We start from the raw sequence: 23,685 nt of genomic DNA, 5'->3' as shown, positions 1-23,685 counted from the left end.
TTTAAATGTTATTGCCACTTATTGAATTCTGTACACACAGAAAGGCTGCATTTTTCCATAATTTGTATTTTCTAAAGGTAGTTTCTATAATGCATATGGTATTTTGTAAAATGACTTGCATCTTACTAAGCATCATCAAATTAAATACAATAGTGTAGATCTCATTTATGTTTTGGGCCACATAAATAAGCAAAGAAATATGGGTTCTATATCAAGCACTATGTGTGCATATGCACACATAAATATGTGCATATCATATATTACTACATTACTACATGACTAAGAAAACCAACAATGAATATTACTATATTAATATATTAGTACCACCATTTATCTATCACATTAATTTTATGAATTTGCTATTACTAATACCAATATTAGAAAATACACTCATAAACACAGCATGTTATTTTTCCTTTACTTGTCCTATGGGTAAGAATTCTCATTTTATGAACATTTGCAATGGAATTAAAGCATGTAATAGAAAATTAACTTATAATTAAAGAGCACAAGAATGGGTATTGGACTTAGTCAAACATATCCCGCCAAGAAGATACCAGATGATTTATTGGAAAATAGAAACAGTGCAGAGCTCTAGGCCAACACAGAGTATCGAAAGATATTTTTTTCCTCACTCATATTACTTAATAAAGGCCAAATATGAAAAACCTGCACTAACATCATACTCATAGTTGAAAAGTGAGAAATCTCCCCTAACATCAGGCAGAAAACAAGGCTGTCCACTCTCACCACGTTTATTCAACATAGTACTGGAAGTCCAAGCCACAGCAATCAGACAAGAAAAAGAAATAAAAGGCACCCAAATTGGTAAGAAAGAAGTAATAAGAACTAGAACAAACAATCTTAAAATTTTTACAGAATCACCAAAGATTGTGAATAGCTAAAGCAATCTCGAAAAGGAAGAAAATAGGAGCTATCGCAATCCCAGATTATAAGTATACTACAAAGTGGCAGTAATCAAGACAGAATAATACTGCCACAAAAATAAACACACAGATCAACAGAACAGAACAGAGAGCCAGAAAGAAGTTCATGATTACATGGTCAGTTAATCTATGACAAAAGAGGCAAGAATATGCAGTGGGAAAAATATAGTCTCTTTTCAACAATCTCAGTTGTGTTAGGGAAGTTGGATAGCTCCCATGTTGGATGCATAAATATCTACAATTTTTATATCTTCTTGGATTATTCTCTTTATGAAGGGAATAATCTCTTATTATTATTACATATTATATAGGGTAGTGGCTTTCTTTTCACTTCTATTTGCTACCCTAGTTTTCTTTTCACTTCTATTTGCATGATAAATAGAAGTCTTTAAGTCTGAAATGAATCTTTTATAGGCATCTTCTTTTTTATTCATTCTGTCACCCTATGTCTTTCGATTGGAACATTTGGAACAATTACATTCAAAGTAATTATTGATAGGTATGTATTCACTGCCATTTTGAGACTTGTATCTCCCTGGGGCTGTTTGTTGTGTTGTCCTTTTAAGGGCAAGGAGTCATTTTCCTATTGCCTTTCAGGCCCTTCCAGACCAGGGCCTGCTGACTTTTAAAGTTTCAAGTGCTATGCCCCAGGGATAATAAGAATTCCTGAAATTAGGCCCCTCTGGTTTTCAAAGTGAAATTACAGGAATGACTCTTCTCTATGCAGGCTCCCTGTACCTGGGCTGCCTGGTGTGAGGGTCTGTTACTCTTTGCTTCCCATGCCCGGGCATCCCTCCCCCCCACGGACAGTCCTCCATGCCCATCATCCCTCCCTCCCACGGACAGTCCTCCATGCCCAGGCATGCCTCCCTCCCACAGACAGTCATCCATGCCCAGGCATCCCTCCCTCCCATGGACAGTCCTCCATGCCCATCATCCCTCCCTCCCACAGGCAGCCCTCCATGCCCCATCATCCCTCCCTCCCACAGGCAGCCCTCCATGCCCATCATCCCTCCCTCCCACAGACAGTCATCCATGCCCAAGCATCCCTCCCTCCCACGGACAGTCCTCCATGCTCATCATCCCTCCCTCCCACGGACAGTCCTCCATGCCAGGCATCCCTCCCTCCCACGGACAGTCCTCCACGCTCTGGCATCCCTCCCCTCCAGGGACAGTCCTCCATGCCCATCATCCCTCCCTCCCACGGACAGTCCTCCACACCCCAGGATCCCTCCCTCCCACGGACAGCCCTCAAGGTTGTTTAGCTCTTGACCATGTCCCTGCCCTTCCTACCTTCTTCAATGTGGCTGCTTCTCTACATTTTATTGTGGGCACTCTATTCTGCCAGTCCTCACGTTGCTTTCTGGATTATTTACACTGATCTGTGTGTTATCTAGTTGTATCCGTGCAATCAGGTGAGCTTAGGGTCCTCCTACTGTTCCATCTTACCCAGAAGTCTTCAGTGTTTATTTAATTCAACATTTTCCTTACTGATTTGTTGAAGGGTGGTCCTTCCTTAATAAGGAATTATCAGGAAAAGTGGTTAAGCATTTTGATACTTCTAAAACAAGACTGCACTAACTATCCTTATGCAATACCAGTATCTTATTGGACTTTCATGTCTATGAATAGATTCTCAAAGCTGGTATTGCTGAGTCAAAGGACAGGTTTGCATGTTTGGTATTTTAAAAAATATTAAGGGATTATTTTCAAAATGTAATAATAACTCTTTTGCCTTCCAGCAAAGTAGGAAAGGGTTTCTTGTCTTAAATCTGAAGGATCACCAGATGTAATCAAACTTAATCAAACCTTTGCTTATCTGTTTATATATGTATTGATCATTTTGATTTTTCTTTTTAGAACAATTTTACTGTTCATAACCTTGCCAATTTTCTATGCTGGTGTTTTGTCTTTCTTATCAGTTTATGGAGTTGCTGATATTAAGGACATTAATCTTTGTCCATTATATGAACTGCAAATATTTTTTCTCTAGTCATTAGTTTGATTTTTAACTTTGGTGGCATTAGCTCTACAAGCTCTTTAGATTGTATATGGTCACATATCTATCTATCTTTATTATTTTACATTTTTTCTTTACCTTTTAAAACAAAATTGGACTTTAGAAGGATTACTATCGAGTCTTCATATCCAAGAACCAACTATTTTCTATTTATTTGGACAATTTTCTTTAATAAAAAAATTTTCCCCACAAAGATATCGTTTGCTTGTGAAATTTATTTTTGTGAATATTCCAATAATGAATTCAATGCATTTTTTTTGCCTTTTTTACTTTTTATTTTTTATCATTTCCACCTAGTTAGTTACAGTGGGAAAAGAAACATATTGATTTACCTATATTGACTTTCCATACCTGCCATACTAGATTCTTCTATTAATTCTAATATTTTAAATAATATCTCCTGGATTTTGTAGAAATGCATACATTTCATCTGCAAATGAAGGAAGATTTTTTTCAAGACTTATTTTGAAGTTTGCATTAATTCACTCAGGTACTACCCAATGAAGTGGCAAAAAGAACCCATAATGTGCTCCTAAATTCAAAGAAAGCTTTTGAGCGTTCATATATAATAGTTGCAGTAGGTTTTGGTAATTAATTGTTACCACATTTAAGGACTTCCATTCACTTCCTGTTCCACTTCAGAATTTTAGCTTTTAATTCATTGAGGCAATGGGGTAGATCACACAAGTCCTTGATGTTGACCATTTATGTCTTCCTGGAATAAATCTTAGATGGTAATGCTAAGCTGTTGGATGTTATTGAATAATATTTTATTTATAATATTTGTAGCTATTGTCATATATGACATTCATCTATAATTTTACCTGCACTCCCATTACCAGGATTTGGTTAAGCTTATGGTAATTTTATCAAATTTACTGTAAAGTTTTCCATCTTTTTCATGATTGATAATTTCTTAAATAAAATAAGAATGGTTATTACATCTTTGAATGTATTACATCTTTGATAGTAGGTATAACCCATGGGAACTCCAACCCCATGTGAGGGCAGGCTTGTGCTGACACATTTACAGTAAAGCTTAGTCTTTTTCTATCCATCTGGAGTCAATGTCAAGATTGAAGTTTTCCTCATCATATCCTTCTGAGGATGGACTTCTTCCTTTTTTCATTGAAGTGCAGACCTCATGTATGCTGTATTATGTGGGGGTCTCTGCTCTGACACCTCATGTTCACAGCCTCTTCTTCTACACTGGTTATAGCTCTTAAAACGGCAATACCCTTAGGTGACAAGGATATGCAAATGCCTAGCGGGTAGGCACCGGCAATCCACTGGCATTAGGGTCATCTCACGTTCCACACTCAAATTATACACACGTTTTTGGCCTTGAGAATATTCCTTAATCTTTTGCGTGTTCCGCCAAGCATTTACAATGTTTTGACATTTTAGATGTCACTTTTAGTTGCTCCATAGAGACATGATTCTCAGCCACTTTTGGGGCCACCCTGTATGTGTTTCTTATAATTAATATAATATTCGTGTTTGTGTTTAAGCATACTTGGATTTTCTATGTCTTTTGATAGGAAGATTCAACCTGTACACATTTAATGTGTCAAAATTAGACTTGGTCTTCTTTCCAGTGTTTCTGTAAGTCATTGCTATTTTATCTTTGAACTTTCTCTTGCCTTTTCTGAATTGGTCAAATTGTTGCTGATTTTTTTTCTCCCCGTGTTAATTTGGACATTCTGCAGGGCTTTTCTAATCCCACGGTCCAATTCCTAACTGTCAGAAATCAATCTATCCTTTCTTATTACCACATCATAATGAAATAATTGTAAGCTCCTCTCTCCCACATAAATCTATGGCTCACCCGTCACTCACACCCCCCCACCCCCGCCCCCGGAGATTTCATAGCATGTTTCTATCACCCCACGCTCCATGGGTGTGATGCCCCTTCCTAAATCCTGCTTTAGCTGAGATTGTTTACACATTTACTTCTAGTTTCTTGAACCATAATAACTTCTTTTCTTCCCCAAAGATTCTTATTTGGCTTTAAAAAAAATCATCTTTCATTTGGATCCAATATCCACCTCTTTTCTTTCTTTGTCAGCTTCTTCTCCAATCTACTTTTGCTTTTCTATTTCTCTGATATACTTATGATTAGCATATTTCGAAGTAGTTTGCTCAGATACATATCACAAGTTGCATACTCTCTTAAACTTTCTCTATCCAAAAAGCATTTTTAACACGGACATGACAATTCTGGCTGCATACAGATCTTTCCTCTTAATGGTCTATACAAATAATGACTCACTGGCTTCTATGTTCCAGTGCATAGATGAGTCATCTGATGCACAGTGTATTTATTTTGTTTTTGCAGGTTATTTAAGCCTGTTCAGAGGCTTTAAAAAATGATTTTAATGCTTGCAACCAAGGAAGGTCACCATGATATGTCTATTAATGTATCTTTTTTTTCTCCATTTAATCACCCTGAGATTTAGTGGTCCCTTTGATCTACTGATATGTTTTTCCTCAATTTAGGAACACTTTTCTACCTTATTTATTATTACTTTTCTTCTATCCATTCTCTTTTTCCTCCAGGAGCTAATATTAGTCACATTGAAGTGTCTAGTCTCTTTTGCTCTTTCCCCTCATGATTTCTGCCATTTCCCCCTACTTGATCTCCTGTATTAATAATTCTTTCTTGCGGTGCCTGCCTGGCTCAGTTGTTAGAGCATATGACTTTGTCTCAGGTCATTATCTCATGGTTCATGGGTTCAAGCCTCGTGTCAGGCTCTGTGCTTTGGATTCTGCTTTGGATTCTGTGCTTCCCTCTCTCTCTGCCCATCCCCCAATCATTCTCTCTCTCTTTCCTCTCTCTCTCTCTCTCTCTCTTCTCTCTGTTTCTCTCTCTCAAAAGTAGACATTAAAAATTAAAAAAAAATAATTCTTTCTCAACATCAACCCTGCGCTTTTTCAGTTCATTTTTTGAAAATTTTAGCCAATGTTTCAGAAGACTTGTTTTGTGCCTTAGTTGCCTGAGCTGAAGACAACTAAAAAACAAAACAAACCGCTGCTGTGTCTTCCATCAATTGTACTTGAGTGGGAAATTCTTGTACTCATTTATCTTGAATGTCTGAGTTTCATTTTCAGTTTCTGGGTCCCCTGTATGAGAGTAATTTTTCTTTGTTGTTCATGACTACACATGTGCTTTTGGGTTGTCTTTTATGCTTTCTTGAGTGGTGATAAATGAGGAGAAGTGTGGGGCACTGTGGTTTTTGTGGTAAGTGATGTAAAAGCCCTTAGCCCCTCTCCTGGGCACCAAGGAGGGAGATGTCCCATGCCAGGGCTCCCATGCGCTGGTCGAATCCATTTGGACCCCCTCCTACCTGGAAGTAATAAGCTTCTAGTGAGCCTCCCTTCCTGGCTCATCAAGGTCACTGGGGTTTTTTTTTTGGCTCTCTCTGGACTACAAGTGACTTGTGGGCAGGTCTAACCTCTTTGCAAAGTCAGGTGCAGGCCAACAGCGGACCCAAATGTCTGCCGTAAGGTCCTAATAAAGAAGTGAGTCTTTTCCAGTCCAGGCTTCTCAGCCCAGGACCTGTAACAATACAGGAGTCCTGTCCTCCAGACACGTGGGGGATCCCTGGAGAAACTGAAATGCGGACATGTGTGTCCCGAAGGTCCAATCGGTAGCCTGACCTGGCTCTCGCATCAGAAGAGTGGGCGGTGACAGGCACCCTCACATACATTTCTAAGCTCACCTGTATTTTCAGATTTTCCTTCCAAAGGAAAGAATGAAATCCATAGCAAAGTGTTTTTTTAAAAATAGGGAACTAGTCATAAATACCTGAAATATATCTAAATAGATTGTCAAATTATATTTAAACACAATTAATCACTTTAGTAACTTTGCATTTGCTATCAATGGTGTGGTATGATCTCTTCCAAAGATCATAATTCATAATTAAATATGTAGCTGGATCCATTTGCATTATTATTTGCTCAGTGGGAAAACCTATATGCTTTTCAAGCCTAGTAAGAGCCACTAGAAAAGGATTTAGCAAATTGTGATGTGATTATATATAAGTACTATATTCCCACTAATTTTTCTACCAGAGTTCCTGATTTCAGTACTCATGGATCAAACAAATACCTCATTTTTAACAGAATTTGTTCATTATTATAAGCTAGCATTCTAGTTCTCTGAGAAACAGTAATCCCAAAGTGGTAAAATTTTGTGAAAAATGTTATACATGAAAATATATGTGACGTACTTGTAACAATGGGTTATTCTGGTATAGGGAAGAACTATGTCAGGAATTAAAGGAGGGCTAGGAAAATGAAATTATTTTACATGCTCAGTGGCGATTTTGGTGTAGGCTAGAGGGCTTAGTGCAGGATTTCACTTCAGACGAATGTAAGTTTAGAAGTATCAGAGTGAATGCAGGGAGGGGGAAGAGATAGCAACCTTTCTCGGTGGGCGGCTCAAGCCCGTGTCAGTGAACTGAGCCTTGACAATGGCTGGACCGAGGAGGAACTTGCCAGGGTCCTGCTGTTGGCCATACAAAAGGGCTTTCTGCAGAACCCAACTACCTGGAAGAAACGGCCATGAGAATCATGTAGAAACGTGTCCCATCTTGGGCTTTCGACAAACCCCAGGTGGTCAGCACTGCAACCCATGGCAGGGTGGACCTCCCCTCGGCATTCCTGACCTGGGAGGGCTCACACCACTGCCGTGGCCCCTCGCTCCGCGGTCCCCCCGCCCCGCCGTGGACAGGGTGCCCTGGGACCCTTCATCTTTGCAGTCCATTACACCATGTGTGAGAGCTTACAAGTCAACACTCACCTTTTTTTTTTTTTAAAGAGAGAAGGTAAGACTTGTTAAGAGTGTGATAAACTTCCCATAACCATTTTTGTCACATTACTTGAAACAACTTGAAACAGCGCATGAAGAAAACAAAATATTTCTTTCTCCTTACAATTCTCCTGTCAGTGTTTTCCAATCGTTCTTTTCACCACCCCCCTCCTCCCCAACAAGCAGTCATTTTAGATATTTTGCTCCTAATCACCCCCCCATATGGAATTTTAATACCAAAGATATATATTTTTTTCACATACCTATCTCTGCTCTATATATAGAAAGATTAAGAGTTTTGGGCCTCTCTAAGAACCAATTTTTACCCCTTTAGAGGTGTTTTCACCCCTGCTGAAAACGCATATTTTATAGATATATCTGGTTTGATGTCACTATGGCAGAGTTCAAGTAACATTTTTAGGAATGGAGGTTATACGAGTTCTTTAAGCACCACATTCCACTATTCCTCTTCCAAATTTTCATGTTCTAGTAATACTTACAGAATCTAATATGTACTGTAACAAACCCTCTTGTCCTCAAGAAAATTGCCAATAATGGAGTTCAGATTTAGAAATTAAAGGAGTTGTTCTAAGAAACAGTATTACATTTGTTTCCAGGAAATATTTTTTTTTTCAAGTGAAAAGTAGGAGAAATTAAATGCTTGTTTTCTAAAAGAAGTTGTAATCGGACTTCTGGGACTAGCAGGTAAAACAGTAAGATGACTGCCAAATTTCTGAAGCTAAGGAGAAACACAACCACTGGAAAATGACATGCATCATATATATGCAACAGTAGAAATTGTTTTGCCCTTTTAATTTGATGAATAATGTGTGAACATTCATAGGTGACAAATTATAAATGAGCTGATTGTGCCATGCAGGTCCGAGAAGATAAAATGAGAGAGATACCACCCACATAGAGGAAAGATATTTGGAATATATCATCCAAGAATTCTGTTGTGGTCTCTATTTCACACTTTCAAAGAAACATAATGGACATTATGAGAAAATGAAGGCAAATCTGTCACAAAAGTAGATTACAGGACAAAAGTTGCGAGAAATTCAATTCAGGTAACCCTGTTCTCCTAAATGAAATTCAGATTCAACAACACCAAAATAGAGGATTATCTGCATCACTCTAGAGTTGTCTGTAAATCACCTGCTCTTAGTTGATAGCATTCCTTAGGGATTCTACAAAATTAAAGAGCAAACTTTTGAAAAGTCACTGAATAGTTGAAAATGGCATTATTATATGATTTTTCCCCTAAAAGGGTACTGTCCAAGTCCTTTAGAAAAAAGGACCACAAAAGTTATTGCCAGCAGAAACCTATTTAATGAAGTTTTCCAGAAAGGAAATTAAACTTCTTGATAATCTGAAAGTCTGCTGTTACAGCAATGAGTTACTTTCTTAATTTGGTCATTTCTTATGATTAATGAGCTGAAGTATGGGTGTCAGATTTTATTGGAACCAAAACAAATGGTTCTTTCATTTAATGTCATTTTAACAAATATCATAGAGCCAGATGTCCTCAGAGGGACACAGAATCACTTTTCTAGAAAAGATGATTTTCTGAAAGAAGAAAACTGAGTCCATGTTTTACAAAAGCCTTTCTGCCTCAAAGACACTGCTGTCACAGAAACACGGGAAATGGAAGACACATCCTGGAGTTCTAAACAAAGGAAACGTCTCCTGAACAGAAACCTACAGACACACATGCTGTTCTTCATCGCTCGTTTCATTGTGCTCGCTCTCCTGTCACTGGTGACTTTCTTTTCTTTCTTTCTTTTTTTTTTTTTCAGAGACAGAGAGAGACAGCATGAGCAGGGGAGGGTCAGAAAGAGGGAGACACAGAATCTGAAGCAGGCTCCAGGCTCTGAGCTAGCTGTCTGCACAGAGCCCGACGCGGGGCTCGAACCCATGAACCGTGAGATCATGACCTGAACCAAAGTCAGAGCCCAACCAACTGAGCCACCCAGGCACTCCGACTGGTGACTTTCTTAAAGAGGAATTTTGTTAACATTGTTAATCTTCAATGCATAATACTGTGCTGATAAATTTCTGTTAACTGTACAGTCTAATGGATACCCTGATATGTTTCTGTATTTTTATATGACAACAGGAAAGTATTGTTCATGTTTTATTATGTAAGAAGATGAGAGCATCCAATTTAAAATATAAGTATGTTCATTCTAAAAATGTGATTTTACGTATCATATGTATTGTGTTTGATCTGAATTAAAAATGAAAACTCTTACAAAAGGAAGTAAATATATCTTTTTGTGTTTATGCATAGCCTAACAAACCCACCTTTTTCCTGTTTCTTAACTAATTTTAAATTTAGGTTAATTGGTCCAACGTAGCAAAACTGGTCTCCAGCTATAGAGTGAAACAGCCGAGCAGCTTCATTTATGCTTCAAAGATGTTTTGTGAACTGCAAGTTGACTTTCATGGGTACAATGGTCTATTTTGGATTTTGGAAATTATCCTGGAGTATATAGGAACTCGAAAAACTACCTCAGGCCCTTTTATGATCTATTTTAAAAACAAACTTTCTAACACATTACATAATGCTATTGTCTTAAATACGGAATCGCTGTTAAGTCTGTAAACTTGAATTTCTGCTATTACGGCAATTTTAAGACTCAAATGGGTTAATAAATTCCTTTAAAACATGTGGCAACATAATAGACTTTCCCCCAAATGGCAGCTATTCCTGTTGTCAGTATTGGCATATTTGAATTTAACTCATAAAGATGTCAGTTGACATACTGTCTGCTCCTGTGGCTTAAACCAAGATCGTGCCCGCTGCTTGCTCTTGTCAATACCATTCTTTCCGAACACCACCACTCTGGGCCCACACTCAACTTCTGCGCGGTGGTAGAGTTGGGTAGTTGAGACAAAGAGCATGTGACCTGAAAAGCCTCTGGTGTTCATTATCTAGCTCTTCAAGAAAAAGTTCATCGACACTGACTTAAAACTCCAACTGTCCTTGAAAACTTTAAAAAAGAGAGTATTTTATTAAAAAGAAAGTAAGTTTGATTGAAATAACTTAGGAATACTCATTTGAAACAAATCATTTTGATTCATGTCGAAGTTTCTGATATGAGAAGTCTGAATAAAGGCCAATTGTGTTTGGGAAGCTCAGATACCCAAAATCACTTATAGAATTGGAACAAATTCTGAATGCTTTAACAATAAAGAATAAAGCAATGTCCACAAGGTTGTAAAATGAACGGAATCACCACCACCTAGTTGACTAAAGTCAAATTTCTTTTCAGTGGTTTGGGAAGGAAGCAACAGTTTGTGGACATGTAACAAACATAAGCGTCTGCTGTAGAATCCTGCCTGGCTGGCTTATTTATTTATTTATTTTTTAATTTTTAATACTATATACAAAAAGCAAATAGCAAGGATTTACCAACTAGACCTGGGTTCTCCCAATGCACTTAAATAGTATCAGCGAACTCTATTTTAAATTATTTGAAGTTCTGTTGTCATTTCATGATCACAAATGAGCTAACACATAAACACATTAGGGAAGAGATCGAATTCATATGTGAAAAAATCAGGTAAAATTTACCAAAGCATTCTGTTCTATTCCTATGTTCCCTGTGGATGGCCTCGGTGTTCATCCTACAGGGCTGATTTACTATGACCGAGTTCCAACCCTGGGCAGTGCTACACAAGAAATGCTAATGTGATCTCCAAGGTCCAGGACTTCTTCACCAGCAGACAAAACTCGCTCCCAAGAGACTAGCGTAATCCCAATCACCAGCAGCCATTTCTGCCCGGATTCCCAGGCAGAATGTGTCTGCTTCCATCTCACCTATCTTCCTACCGCTCTCCACCCAGAGCCTTTAATTAACCTTCGGGTCTCATTCTATGTTGAGCAATTTCTTCTACATCCTCTTACCCTGCTCACTGAATTCACTGGATCTGCTTCCTGTGTCCTTCCTCTGCTGGTTCTGTCACAAATGTGCGGCTTCCTCCACAGCCCTTTCCAGAAGAGGATGCTCAAGCTCCAACATCCCATATAGTCCACGTAGGATAGCATTTGGATGACGAAAAGATGGCCCATCCATTAGCCCTCAACGCTCCTTTGAGGTGTATTCCAACAGGGTAAGACATCCTCTCACCGGACTCTCCCTGTGGCTGCTGGCCATTATAGTCTCTCGAACAGCCCCTTCTATATGCCCCTGCCCACACTCCCTCCCCAAGAACTGGCCTCACATCAAATGACTTCAATGTCATGTGAAGACTCAGCCGACACCTAGTTTGATACTCCCTTCCATCTTGCCTTAACTCCATCACTATGTTTGAGCCACTCATCCATGTGACACTCCATATTTTGTATTTAGTTATCCAGGATTATTCTGAAATCCCAAATCTTGGATCCCACTCTCTGATCACAACCTTACCTTCTAGGCCTCTCAGGTCCACCAGCCTGAAAAAATTTCAAAGCTGGCTCAGGCTGAGTGTTGCTTTTCTCCCCTTTAGGCAAGACCTTACAAAGGGACAAATCTGTCTATATTGTCATCATTATGAATTTGTAGCCTCAAAATTCAGCTGGGTCTTTAGCGCTGCAATTGATGTATCTTTAATTTACTTTTTTTTTTTTTTTTGCATTCTCTACAAGATCCATTTCCTCTCTCCTTCCTCCTGACCTTCCCATTTTATACTCTTGTTATCTCTCCGGACATATACCTTGCTTCCTGCTTCAGGAAGAAGTAACTTCATTGGGATTCCTTCAAAGTGCGATCCTTGCATTACAAATTCACCTGCAAATATTACCATTGGTCCATGTTTCCCTGTGCTTTTAATGACAATCCAATCTTTGTGTGGTGGATTTGCAGCAAAATTATGCTAACTTTTCAGGTGTCGGGCTGGATATAATTTCTTCGTGAGCCTCGGTCACTGGGACTCCGCAGCACAAAGCAGTTATTGTTTACTGACTACATATCTTGCTAAACTGTAAGCTCCATATATCACACAGCAATTAGCAGCATCACACCACAGTGAAAGTTTAGTACAAATGATATTTTGTTACAGGCAACAAGCCTCCATGAGGAGGGAAATTCATAAGTGACTCCTTAAATGTTTCTTGATACCCACATAGATGTTACTATTCAATAGGTGTATGCCATCAATTCTTCTTCTGAAAAGTTTATGTGTGGGTGGATTGAATTTGTATTAACCAAATCCATTTTTAAATGTGCTGAGAGAATTCTGGATATCTTAGAGAACTCAGCTATATGGCAAATTGATTTTTTACATGGAAAATGCTTTTATAATAAAAAATAACTGAATCACTATTTTTCTGCTTTTTAACTTTACTTTTTCATATACTGGATTTCTTGAAGTGTAATTTAGCTGTATATGAATACCTCACTGAAAAGACATATGGATTCTAAAGAGTTATCTGTCAATCAATTTTTCCATAAATATGTAATCATTGAATTCTGAGATGTATTTTAGGAATAAGTTTTCATAATAAAAAGTAGTCCCGGGACAGCATTAAAATATTCAAGAACCAAATATTAACAAAGTTAATCCATAAGAAATAATATTCCAGGGGTGCCTGGGTGGCTCAGTCAGTTAAGTATCCAACTTCAGCTCAGGTCATGATCTCGCAGTTCGTGAGTTCAAGCCCTGCATCAGCCTTTGTGCCAACAGCTCAGAGCCTGGAGCCTGTCTTCGGATTCTGTGTCTCCTTCTCTCTCTGCCTCTCCCCTGACTGTGCTCTGTCTCTCTCTAAGAAATAAATAAATATTAAAAAAAAAGTAGTACTCCAAAACTCTAGGGTAATATGTAGGGTGCTAGAAAATGCTTATTTAATCACTAAACCTATCTGCCCCTGACTTGACATCGTTAGTGCAGGTGGGAACACCTCAGTGGCTACAGAAATTATCTGTGTTACCAGGATTTCCCTCCTGCCCTCTCCCTGGTATTGCTGAGCTGACTTGCTTGTTTACAGTCTTCTGGGTCTGTGCCTGCTTACACTTAGTAGGAAACAGACTAACACAACTTGAGAAAGGGAGAGAAAATGAGAGGAGGCTATGAACATAGCAGATTCCAAAGAGTAAGCCCCAGGCTGAAGGGGTTACCTCGGCAAGGGGAAACCGTGGGGAAGATCACCCAGTCTGAGGATGACACAAAATGAGCCAGGCAGCATGGCGGCCAAAGAAACACGAAGAAGACAACGAATCAGCTTTGGTCAAAGTCAAGTGATATGCAAATTGGTTTTACTCTTCATATTCATAAAAAGCACTCTTGGAGGTTCACCTTTCTCTGGAAAAGTGGAAAAGTCACGTGCACCCAAGCGGGTCGCTTACCTCTGCGAGATAGAACTCATCGTATTGCCTCCTGAAGCTTTCCCCTTTGTGGTAGTTGCTGGCGGCCACGATCACGTCCACGGTCACCATGCTCAGAATGAACATGTGGAAAACTGATGACCGCATCATTTGCTGAGGAGGCAAAACACATAAACTCTTAACAAAGAGAAAAAAAGCACTCTAGGAAGTTACCTCAGTTTTATAGAGAAGAAAATCGAGGCTCAGCAAAGTTCATGAACTTTCCCACTGTCACACAAGTATTGTAGGTGGCCCCATCGTTTGGACCCAAGTCTACTGCCTACACTGAGATGAAATGGTTAGGCGTTCAAATCTAAGCCCATTACTGTAATGGCTACCATGTATTGAACGCTAACTATTTCAGGCTATACTAGAAGTATGTGATTTACTTTATCTCTTTTAATAATCTCCACCATAGCCCTACACAGCAGGATATATTACTCACTTTTCCCAGTGAGTTCAGAGAGATAAAGTCATTTGTCCAAGATCACACAGCAAGTACACAGTAGATGTGGGCTCCACACCCAACCAAGTCTGTTTAAAGTCCATTCTGAGACCCACTGCCCCCAACGGGGGAGACAATATCCAAAAGGAGAGAGTGCACGCCAAGGGCCTTGGGCAGCAAAAAATAGGAGACAGAAGCTGGCCGACGGAAAGGACCTGAGAGCAAAACAACAAACCACTAAGACCTGAGAGCAAAACAACAAACCACTAAGTCACGTCCCTTGGAGCCAAATTCCAGAGATAAGTGCCACCATGTGTTAAGGCGCTGTTGCTTCCTGGCATGTTAGGGACATGGATCCTCACATTCAATCTGACTTGACCAAGGGGAGCGGAGGAGGGAGAGAGAGTTGGGGAGAGAGAGGGATGCAAAACTTGAGAGACTATTGAATGCTGAGAATGAACTGAGGGTTGTGGGGGAAGGGGGAGGGGGGAAAAGAGGTGGTGGTGATGGTGGAGGGCACTTAAGGGGAAGAGCACTGGGTGTTGTATGGAAAACAATTTGACAATAAAATATTATGGAAAAAAAAAAAGAAAAGTCTTCAGTCTTTGCAACTAAAAGAACCTAACCATAGCAGAGCCTCGAGATGGGAAAAGAGAAACGGGACTCAGGACTGCTCCTCTGAGTACTGTGAGTCGAGCTGCCGTCTTATGCATCCATATACGTGACCGCCCGTGGCCTTCATCACTCTTGTGCTTGTCTATAAGGACATGGGCTCCAAACCAAATTGCACAGAGCAGAAATTCCACCACTTACAAGTTTTGTTGCTGTTGGCAAGTTAGCTAAGCCTCTCTGTGCCTCAGTTTTCTTATTAGTCAAATGGAGATAACCATGGTCATTCGGAAGGTTGTTACCTTTTTAAAGGAGTCAATATCCATAAAGCGCGTGGACCAAGTGCTTGCATATTAGAAGTGTTCTATAAAGATTTGCAATAAAATAAATGCAGTTCTGGGAATCAGGCATTTTTCTGTCCAGGAATGGGAAATTAACTGTCCAAAGTCAAAGAATTAACTATGTTGTGTATTGGACTGAGTCGAAGAGAGATAAATAAGAGGGATAAGATCTATTAATTTGAGAGACATCAGAGCCACTGGAAAAGCAGATATTTGGTAAGGTTTTGTGTCGGCACGACTCGGGAGGCATCCTTACATCCGTGTGACTTTGACTTTATTTTATAGGTAATACAGAATCAAATTCCAGAACTGCCAATCAACACATGTAAATGCACATCAATTTGCTCGCGGGAACTCTGACCTTCATAACAAGATAGGCAAATCAGTTGGCAACTTTCTTTTCCCACCAGAATTTTTATTGTTATTTAGTCTTCCCTGCATTGTGAGAGTTAAATTCCATAACTATTATTCCTTTCCTATATTCTTTTCAACATAATGTTCTATTAAAAACATTTCAGCTGATTTCTACTTTATCTGCATGACAGAAAAGCCACAACTCTCTCTTTCTATTTTCCTTAGCTGTGGATTTGTGTCTTAAGTAAACTGTTATTACTGAAAGATCCAAACAAAGCTTTCAGCCACGGCTGTCAAAAAACTTTTAAATTGGTTTTGTAACTGTCACAGCTTCACTTTGGTGCTGTCGTTATAATTAGGTTGTTTTTTGTCTGAGTGTCTACGTGTCCCTGTTGGTACAGAGTCATTAAAATAATCACTTACAATGGATTTTGATACACTATAATCACCATTGCTTAGCTGACTTTCTCCAAAGTAATGACTTTCAAATATTAAATAAGAATTAAGGTGATCAGTATGTGCAGTAGCTAAATCTGAATATTAGAACCAGTGACTCTAGCTTTGAAGTAAGAGCTGGTGACATGGTCCACTTCAGTTCAATTCAATCCAACCAGCATTTGACACTGGCTGTCACTTTCCTTAATGCAGAGAGCTAGAAACATTATGTTTAGACTCCTGATTTTATCTATAGGACAGTCCAAATTTATACTCTTCTATTTTTTTCTTTTATAAAAATATATTTATTTTTGAGAGGGAGAGTGCAAGTGGGGAGAAAGAGGACACAGAGGATCTGAAGCAGACTCTGCACTGACAGCAGAGAGCCAGATGTAGGGCTCGAACCTACAAACTGCAAGATCATGACCCGAGCCAAAGTCTGACACTTAACTCCTGAGCCACCAAGGCGCCCCAATTTTTTATTTTCTTATAAAGATTAATGTAAAGGGAGATGCTAAAGTGGAGTCAGAGCCACAAAATATTATGTAACTTGAGATTTTTCAGAATTATTTAATATGAATGTGGATATGTATATACATATATAAACACACTTATACATGTGTGTATGTTTATTCACGTATGTAGATATTTTTGTATATAGTATAAGATTCTTTGGATCCTGCATACACATTCCATTTTTTAAGGTTCTCTTCAATTGCAATATCATCTTGGTTTATATTTTTAAGAAATCAGACAAGCTTTACATATATTTTTAGTTTGGCTTTGATCCCAGAAATAACAATTTCTGTATGTGACCACTGGAATTGCCAAAATGCAAATAGGAGACTATAGCAAAACCATCACCAAGGCAGAGTATCTGGCAGTAATGCTCGGGAGCCTTCCTACCCAGACTGTGGTCCTTGAGCCAGGGGCTTCCTGGGAACCTATTAGAAATACAGATTCTCAGGCCCCATCGCAGCCCTGATGAATCAGAATCTGCACTTTTAACAAGGTCGCCAATGATTAATGGGCATATTAAAGTGTGAGAGGCTCTGAGGCAGAGGATACTCCTTCAGCAGCAGTTTAAACTGTATTTTTTTTTAATTCACCATTTCATGAGTCTAAAAGTCTAGAGTCACTGAATAGAATAGCACACATACTTGCTGGAACAGTACGGTAATACATTAGGATACACCATCACAGTACATTGGGATACACCATCATATCCTCCCACTCCAACTCCATGATCAAAAAACAACTACACCAGGTTCATGAAGACAAAAGTGTGTGTTGACTTTCCAACCATTTCGGGGAGTATTATGAAGACACCCTCAGAGACTCTTTCATAAAGTCTAGGAGTGCAGGTGGTGGCTAGAGTCCAGAAAAGGCAAGAAAGTTTTTCCTCCTTACATCTCCAGAAGTAATGCAGCCTTCCTGTCACCTTCATTTTAGCCAGGTGAAACTTACTTTGGAGTTCTGACCAATAGAACTGTAAATAATGTGTTGGTTTAAGTCAATAAATTTGTGGTGATTTGTTACAGCAGAATAGGAATCTAATACAAATATTGTTCGTGATATTGACATACACCAGCTCCAACTGTCTCCCATGAAACCTGATTGTAAAGAACACCAGTGCTACAAAATTCTTCCACACCAGGGAGTTCCACCCAGCTCTGCTTCAAGTGGAAGAACAAGAAAGGTCACTTTTCTTTATATTGAAGTCTACACCGAATATGAGGAGAGATCCTCACTCAACTCAAGTTGACACCAACAAGATGTGTTACCAAAACAAGAGCTACCATTTGGGTGCTTGGTTAGTGGCAAGTTTTGGTGCAACTATACTGCACACTTTGATGCACCACAATGCAAAATTTTCATGTAATCAACAACTCTGTGCAGTAGGCATTTTGTTATCGCCTTTCATGTATGCAGAAAGCATAAGGGAGGGATAAGTCGACTTCCAAGCTCCTAGGGGTAGAAAGTAGTCTCAGGTGTTTCGAACCCAATGTAGGTGCTCTCTTGCCTTCTAACAGGCAGTCTCAGTGCCTCTGATGCTCAAGAAGAGAGAGCAGCCTTGCTAAGTGTTTCTGATTAAACAGAGGGAACAAGTTTGAGAACCTTGTATTTGAAAGCTGAAGATGATCTGATCCTTACAGTAGGGTGTAAGATCGCCGAGGGGGCGCGTGGGAATGTCAGTTTTACAGACAGGCTGAGCTGAGTTCACATCTTGGCTCTGTGCATGAGTCCACTTCTCTGTGACTCAGTTTTCTTATGAGAAATGGAGGTGGGGCACCTACGTCTGCAGGTTACAACATGACTATAAGAGAGACTATTAGTATAGAGTCAAGCCTGCAGCAGACATCTTGCACTCAGGACTTTTGTTACACTCAAAACACTTAAAGGTAGAGATACAATCAGTCGCTTGTGGTGAAGGTAAGAATGTACAACATGAGAAATCAAGTGAGGGGAGAGAACTAATCTTGAGAGGGACCATGGGTGTGTATAGACTTTCGAAAAGGTCTTACGCTATCCCATTATTTGGCTTGAGTACTTCATAGGAGCTATTACTATTAATTTGTTCAGGAATTTTGCTTATAAAATAGTGCCTTAAAGATTCTGAAGATTGTGCAGGCAAATATCCAACAAATCAAAACTGTGGCCTTTGAGGCCACAATAAGGATAAACTGGGATAATGAAAAGTATGGCTCAGAAATCAAATCTTTCTTTATATTGCTGCTTGAGAAGCACTGTCAACAATCGCCAAATCATGGAAAGAGCCTAAATGTCCATCACCTGATGAGTGGATCAAGAAGAGGTGGTATATATATACAATGGAGTACTACATGGCAATGAGAAAGAATGAAATCTGGCCATTTGTAGGAAAGTGGATGGACCTCGAGGGTGTCATGCTAAGCGAAATAAGTCAGGTGGAGAAGGACCGATACCATATGTTTGCACTCATAGGTCTAACAGGAGAACAGGAGAAACCTAATGGAGGACCAGGGGGAGGGGAAGAGGGAAAGGGAGTTGGGGAGAGAGAGGGAAGCAAAACCTGAGAGACTATTGAATACTGAAAACGAACTGAGGGTTGAAGGGGGAGGGGGGAAAAGAGGTGGTGGTGATGGTGGAGGGCATTTATGGGGAAGAGCACTGGGTGTTGTATGGAAATCAATTTGACAATAAACTATTTTAAAAAATAAAAATAAATAAATTGCTGCTTGAGAGAATAAAATATCCTACCTACCTTGGTAAACACATTTCAGGCACTGAACATTGCATCAGGCATGTACTAAAACTGTGTTTTAATTAGATTTCAAAATAAACATTTGGAGAACAACACAATTACCAGATGAAAACTCTCAAACCGGCCATGAGCATACGAACAAGAACATAATGTAAAAGACCAAGTGCATAAACCTAAAATAAGTCTCTCATGTGCACGTGGTACATTTTTTTGCTTCCTGTCTTTAGAAGACATCTGGATGTATGTTACTTCTATAATCAATATACAAAATAGTGCTGTCCGATACAAAGAATTTGTGTTAAAAAACAAATATATTTATATCAAGACTGAAAACAGAACCAGTAGATGTCCTTAGAAACTCTGCCTTTCTCATCTGCCTGCCCCTGGCCTGTCCCGGGAGAGCTAGGAGATAGAAGGACACCCACAAGTGACTTCTCTCAAAGGTACCAAGCGACTGTGATACCGTGAAGACAGGTCAAGTCCTGACCGAGCTGCTTCCTTTCCTGGACAGTAAGCCAGGTAAGAGAATCCCGAACATGGAAGACAAATTGTAGAAAGAAGGAAGAGTTTAGTAAGACACTTTTGTCTCTGGCCAGCATGAGCATATCACTCTACTCTGCAAGAGTCAAGTTAGATGTTAAATCACAAATCGTCACACAAGTATCTATTACTGTTATCAACATTTTCCAAATGCCAACTCCAGACTGTATAACCCAAACTAGATTTTGATGAGAAGAAATGCATGCCTCGCCACTAAGAGGGACTATTATGCTAAGCCAGTGGCTGAAATTTCTTTTAGCCTGTGTGGCAGAGCCTGGAACTGAACCTCCCTCCTGCAGCCACAACCCTGGCAGCGCCCTCCCACTCTGACTCCAGACTTAGCCATGTGACTTGGTTTGGTAGTAAGACAACAGCAAAGGTGACGTAAACAAAGATTTAGAAAATATTTGTGGGTTGAGACTTACGCTTGCACCTCCTGGAACCCTGAGCCATCACACTCTCCAGGCAGGCCTGCGGCATGGTGGTCATGACCCCGTCTTCTTTCCCCCAGAGTCTGCCGTGCACCAGAGGCAGAAATGCCAGCGCATGAGCTGCTGAGGATGCTGGCTGACTGCAGACACTAGATGAGGCTGGCAGCGGAGCCCCAGATTCGTGAGCAAACATTAGTGTCTGTTGTATAGGCCATTACATTCTAGGGGTGGCCTGCTGTTTAGCAAATGCCATCTAATACACCCATCAACACCGTTTCCTGGAGCACAGAGCTGATGTCATCACTTAGTCTATGAGCACTGAAGTGGGGCCAGGAAGAGTGGTTTTCATTGCTGGAACAGAAATGTGTCATTTTGAAAGGGGCAATTTAGAAAGGGTGTGGCTTCTTCAAACTCTCTCTTCCACCTTATAGTGACCTTAGAAACTAGGTGCTTCAGATGGGATTATCAAAATTTTGTTATATATAGATAGATATACCATCTCGCACCGAAGGCGGGAACACAGTTGCCCCACCTGTGGTGTGCTGGAGATGCAGCTGTCACGTCTCCTTTCTCTAATTTCATGTTCAGCGTCATGTTGTTAACTGGAAATTGGCCATCATGGGAACAGGTAACACCATGGAGATTAGCAAAGGCTACCAATCAGGACCCTCCCACTTCGAGATGGTTGTTAAACATTTTAAACCTTTGCAAGCACACCGCTGCCCACGGCCAGCTGTCCCAGCTCTCTGGCACCTGCTCATTACTCTAGGCTGGAGGGTATATATATTGTGTCGTTTTGATACTTAGAGGCCCATCATGACCCATAATGCCAAGGGCACTCACATAGACCCTTCTCAGTCTCGATCCTCTTTTTTAGATGTATTAATGCAAAGTAGGTAAAACAAATGAGGACACTTAAGTTCAAATAATATAATCTTGTTTCTAGAAATATAACCTTCTATTTGCATTTGATTCCAAGGAGCTGCACCAGTCAGTCCTGGGCACAACAGGACCCAGGGTGACGGCTGGCTGGGGAGGCCACTGCATGCGTTCCAGCAATAAGCCTCCATCAGGGATGGTCACCTGGGTCGTTCCTTCCTCACAGTCCTCTGGTTCTGACCTACAGCCAATTGTAAGGGAAACGCCAGAGTGCGGAAACTAACATGTTCTACTTTCTCACGAGGGCTCCATAGGCCATGTAGTTACTACACAGCCTCACCAGATTTTGACAAAAGGTGCCTAGCTATCAGTACAGTTGTGAGTTTCTCTTTATCTTCATGAGTACTTTAGTGAGAAGTTAGGAAGGCCCACAACAGGGCTGCTAGGTAGGGGACGCTTAAACTATGACAATGTTAAGATCTTTGGGCACGTTCATTGACATTCCCATAGCTAATTAAAATGTCTAGACATAGAATCACTTGAAATTTACTTGTATATGTTTACTTTTATTTTTTGTATTAAATGGTGGGCAAATGAACATAAAACTTTTGTTTTATCTTTTTGTTGTTTTAAAAAAATTTTTTTAACATTATTTTTGAGAAAGACAGCATCAGCAGGGGATGGTCAGAGAGAGAGGGAGACATAGAACCTGAAGACAGGCTCCAGGCTCTGAGCTGTCAGCATAGAGCCCAATATGGGGCTTGAACCCATGAACTGTTAGATCATGACCTGAGCGGAAGTCGGATGCTCAACCGGCTGAGCCACCAGGCACCCAAACTTTTGTTTTAAATTCAAGAAGGGAACCACAAATTCAAACATGAATTTAAATAGCGGTCCTGTGGGGCACCTGGATGGCTTAGTCGGTTGAGCATCCAACTTCGGCTCAGGTCATGATCTCATGGTTTGTGGGTTTGAGCCCTGCATTGGGCTCTGTGCTGCCAGCTCAGAGCCTGGAGCCCGTCTTCAGATTCTATGTCTCCCTCTCTCTCTGACCCTCCTCTGCTCACACTATCTCTCTCTCTCTCAAATGAAATAAAACATTTTTTAAAAATTAAAAAAAAATAAAAATAAATAGCGGTCATGTTAAATAAACTGCAGATCTACCACAGGGAAGGGCTTAGATTGTTACATCTGATGAATTCAGAATTAAACAATTAATTGTTTAATATAGTATATAGTATCTTGAATTGGGAGATTCATTTTGACATATTTAAATTATTTGGAAAGAGAGAAAAACAAATTTGAGGGATTGAAAAAATACACAAGAATTATACCAACTATGAAATGACAGGTTTTTGTTTTTTTTTTTTTACTCTGTCCAAACCTGTCATCAGCTGTCGAGCTGGGAAGGATCACAGTGTTCCTTCACGCCCTTCAAGTGCACTAATTGTGCCGAACACTGAGAAAATACAGAGCAACTTAAAACCCCAACTGGAGACCTTATGGAGGGTTGCATATTCAACCCCAGAAATCAAGACTCAGAAGAAGAAAAATGTATCCTTCACTTTTTCGAAAGGTGACAATGTAACAAACATTGAATGGAAAATTGTCTCCAAAGACTATGTTATGAATGCCTGGCATAAGTTAGTAAAGGTCTCCTGATTAATATAAATGTAAATACTGAAGGATCATGGGACTTACTCAAACTGGAAGATGAAAATACACAACAATATAGGAATTTAGTTTGGGATCATCTGAAACGCAAATAATTTTAAAGATGTTTTGAATATTCCTTTCTTCCAAGGAGTCTCAAAAATCAAAGATGCAAAACCATTTGATCAACAGAAGACAAATCAATAAAAACAGAATAGTATTAATAATTTTATCTTTTTAAATTATGTCTGGTCTCTATTCTGACTTTAATTATCACTTGAACTACATCTATATTCTATTTATCTAAGTAAATATGTAGAGTATATAAATAGATATGTATAAAATATTTAGAATTAAAAATCTGCACAACTGATTCCTCTCTTTAGTTAATTCAGCCATAACTGGTTTGGCCAAGACTAAAACTGTACTCTTTCAATTAAAATTTTTAATGTATAATATTTATTTTGAGAAAGCAAGAGAAAGAGAGAGGAAGCAGCAGAGGGGCAGAGGGACAGGGAGGGGGGATAACAAGCAGGCCGCACACCGTCAGCGCAGAGCCTCATGCACAGCTCGGTCCCGAGAACATGAGATCTTGACCTGAGTCGAAATCCAGAGTCTTAA

The 23,685-nt window shown here is 39.7% G+C and overlaps 1 protein-coding gene across 3 annotated transcripts in view; it reads right to left on the bottom strand.

The window, feature by feature from the left end:
- The window catches only part of NALCN (sodium leak channel, non-selective), a 290,407-nt gene that overhangs the window by 159,450 nt on the left and 107,272 nt on the right, over positions 1-23,685 (bottom strand). For all 3 annotated transcript variants that reach the window (XM_029936476.1, XM_029936474.1, XM_029936475.1), the window contains exon 10: positions 14,116-14,247. In XM_029936476.1, coding sequence (XP_029792336.1) covers positions 14,116-14,247 — 132 coding nt within the window. The remainder of the gene's footprint in view (positions 1-14,115; positions 14,248-23,685) is intronic.

Source organism: Suricata suricatta, chromosome 4 (genome assembly GCF_006229205.1).
Source record: "Suricata suricatta isolate VVHF042 chromosome 4, meerkat_22Aug2017_6uvM2_HiC, whole genome shotgun sequence".
NCBI classification, from domain to species: Eukaryota; Metazoa; Chordata; class Mammalia; order Carnivora; family Herpestidae; genus Suricata; species Suricata suricatta.
This window is presented reverse-complemented; position numbering and strand designations above follow the sequence as displayed.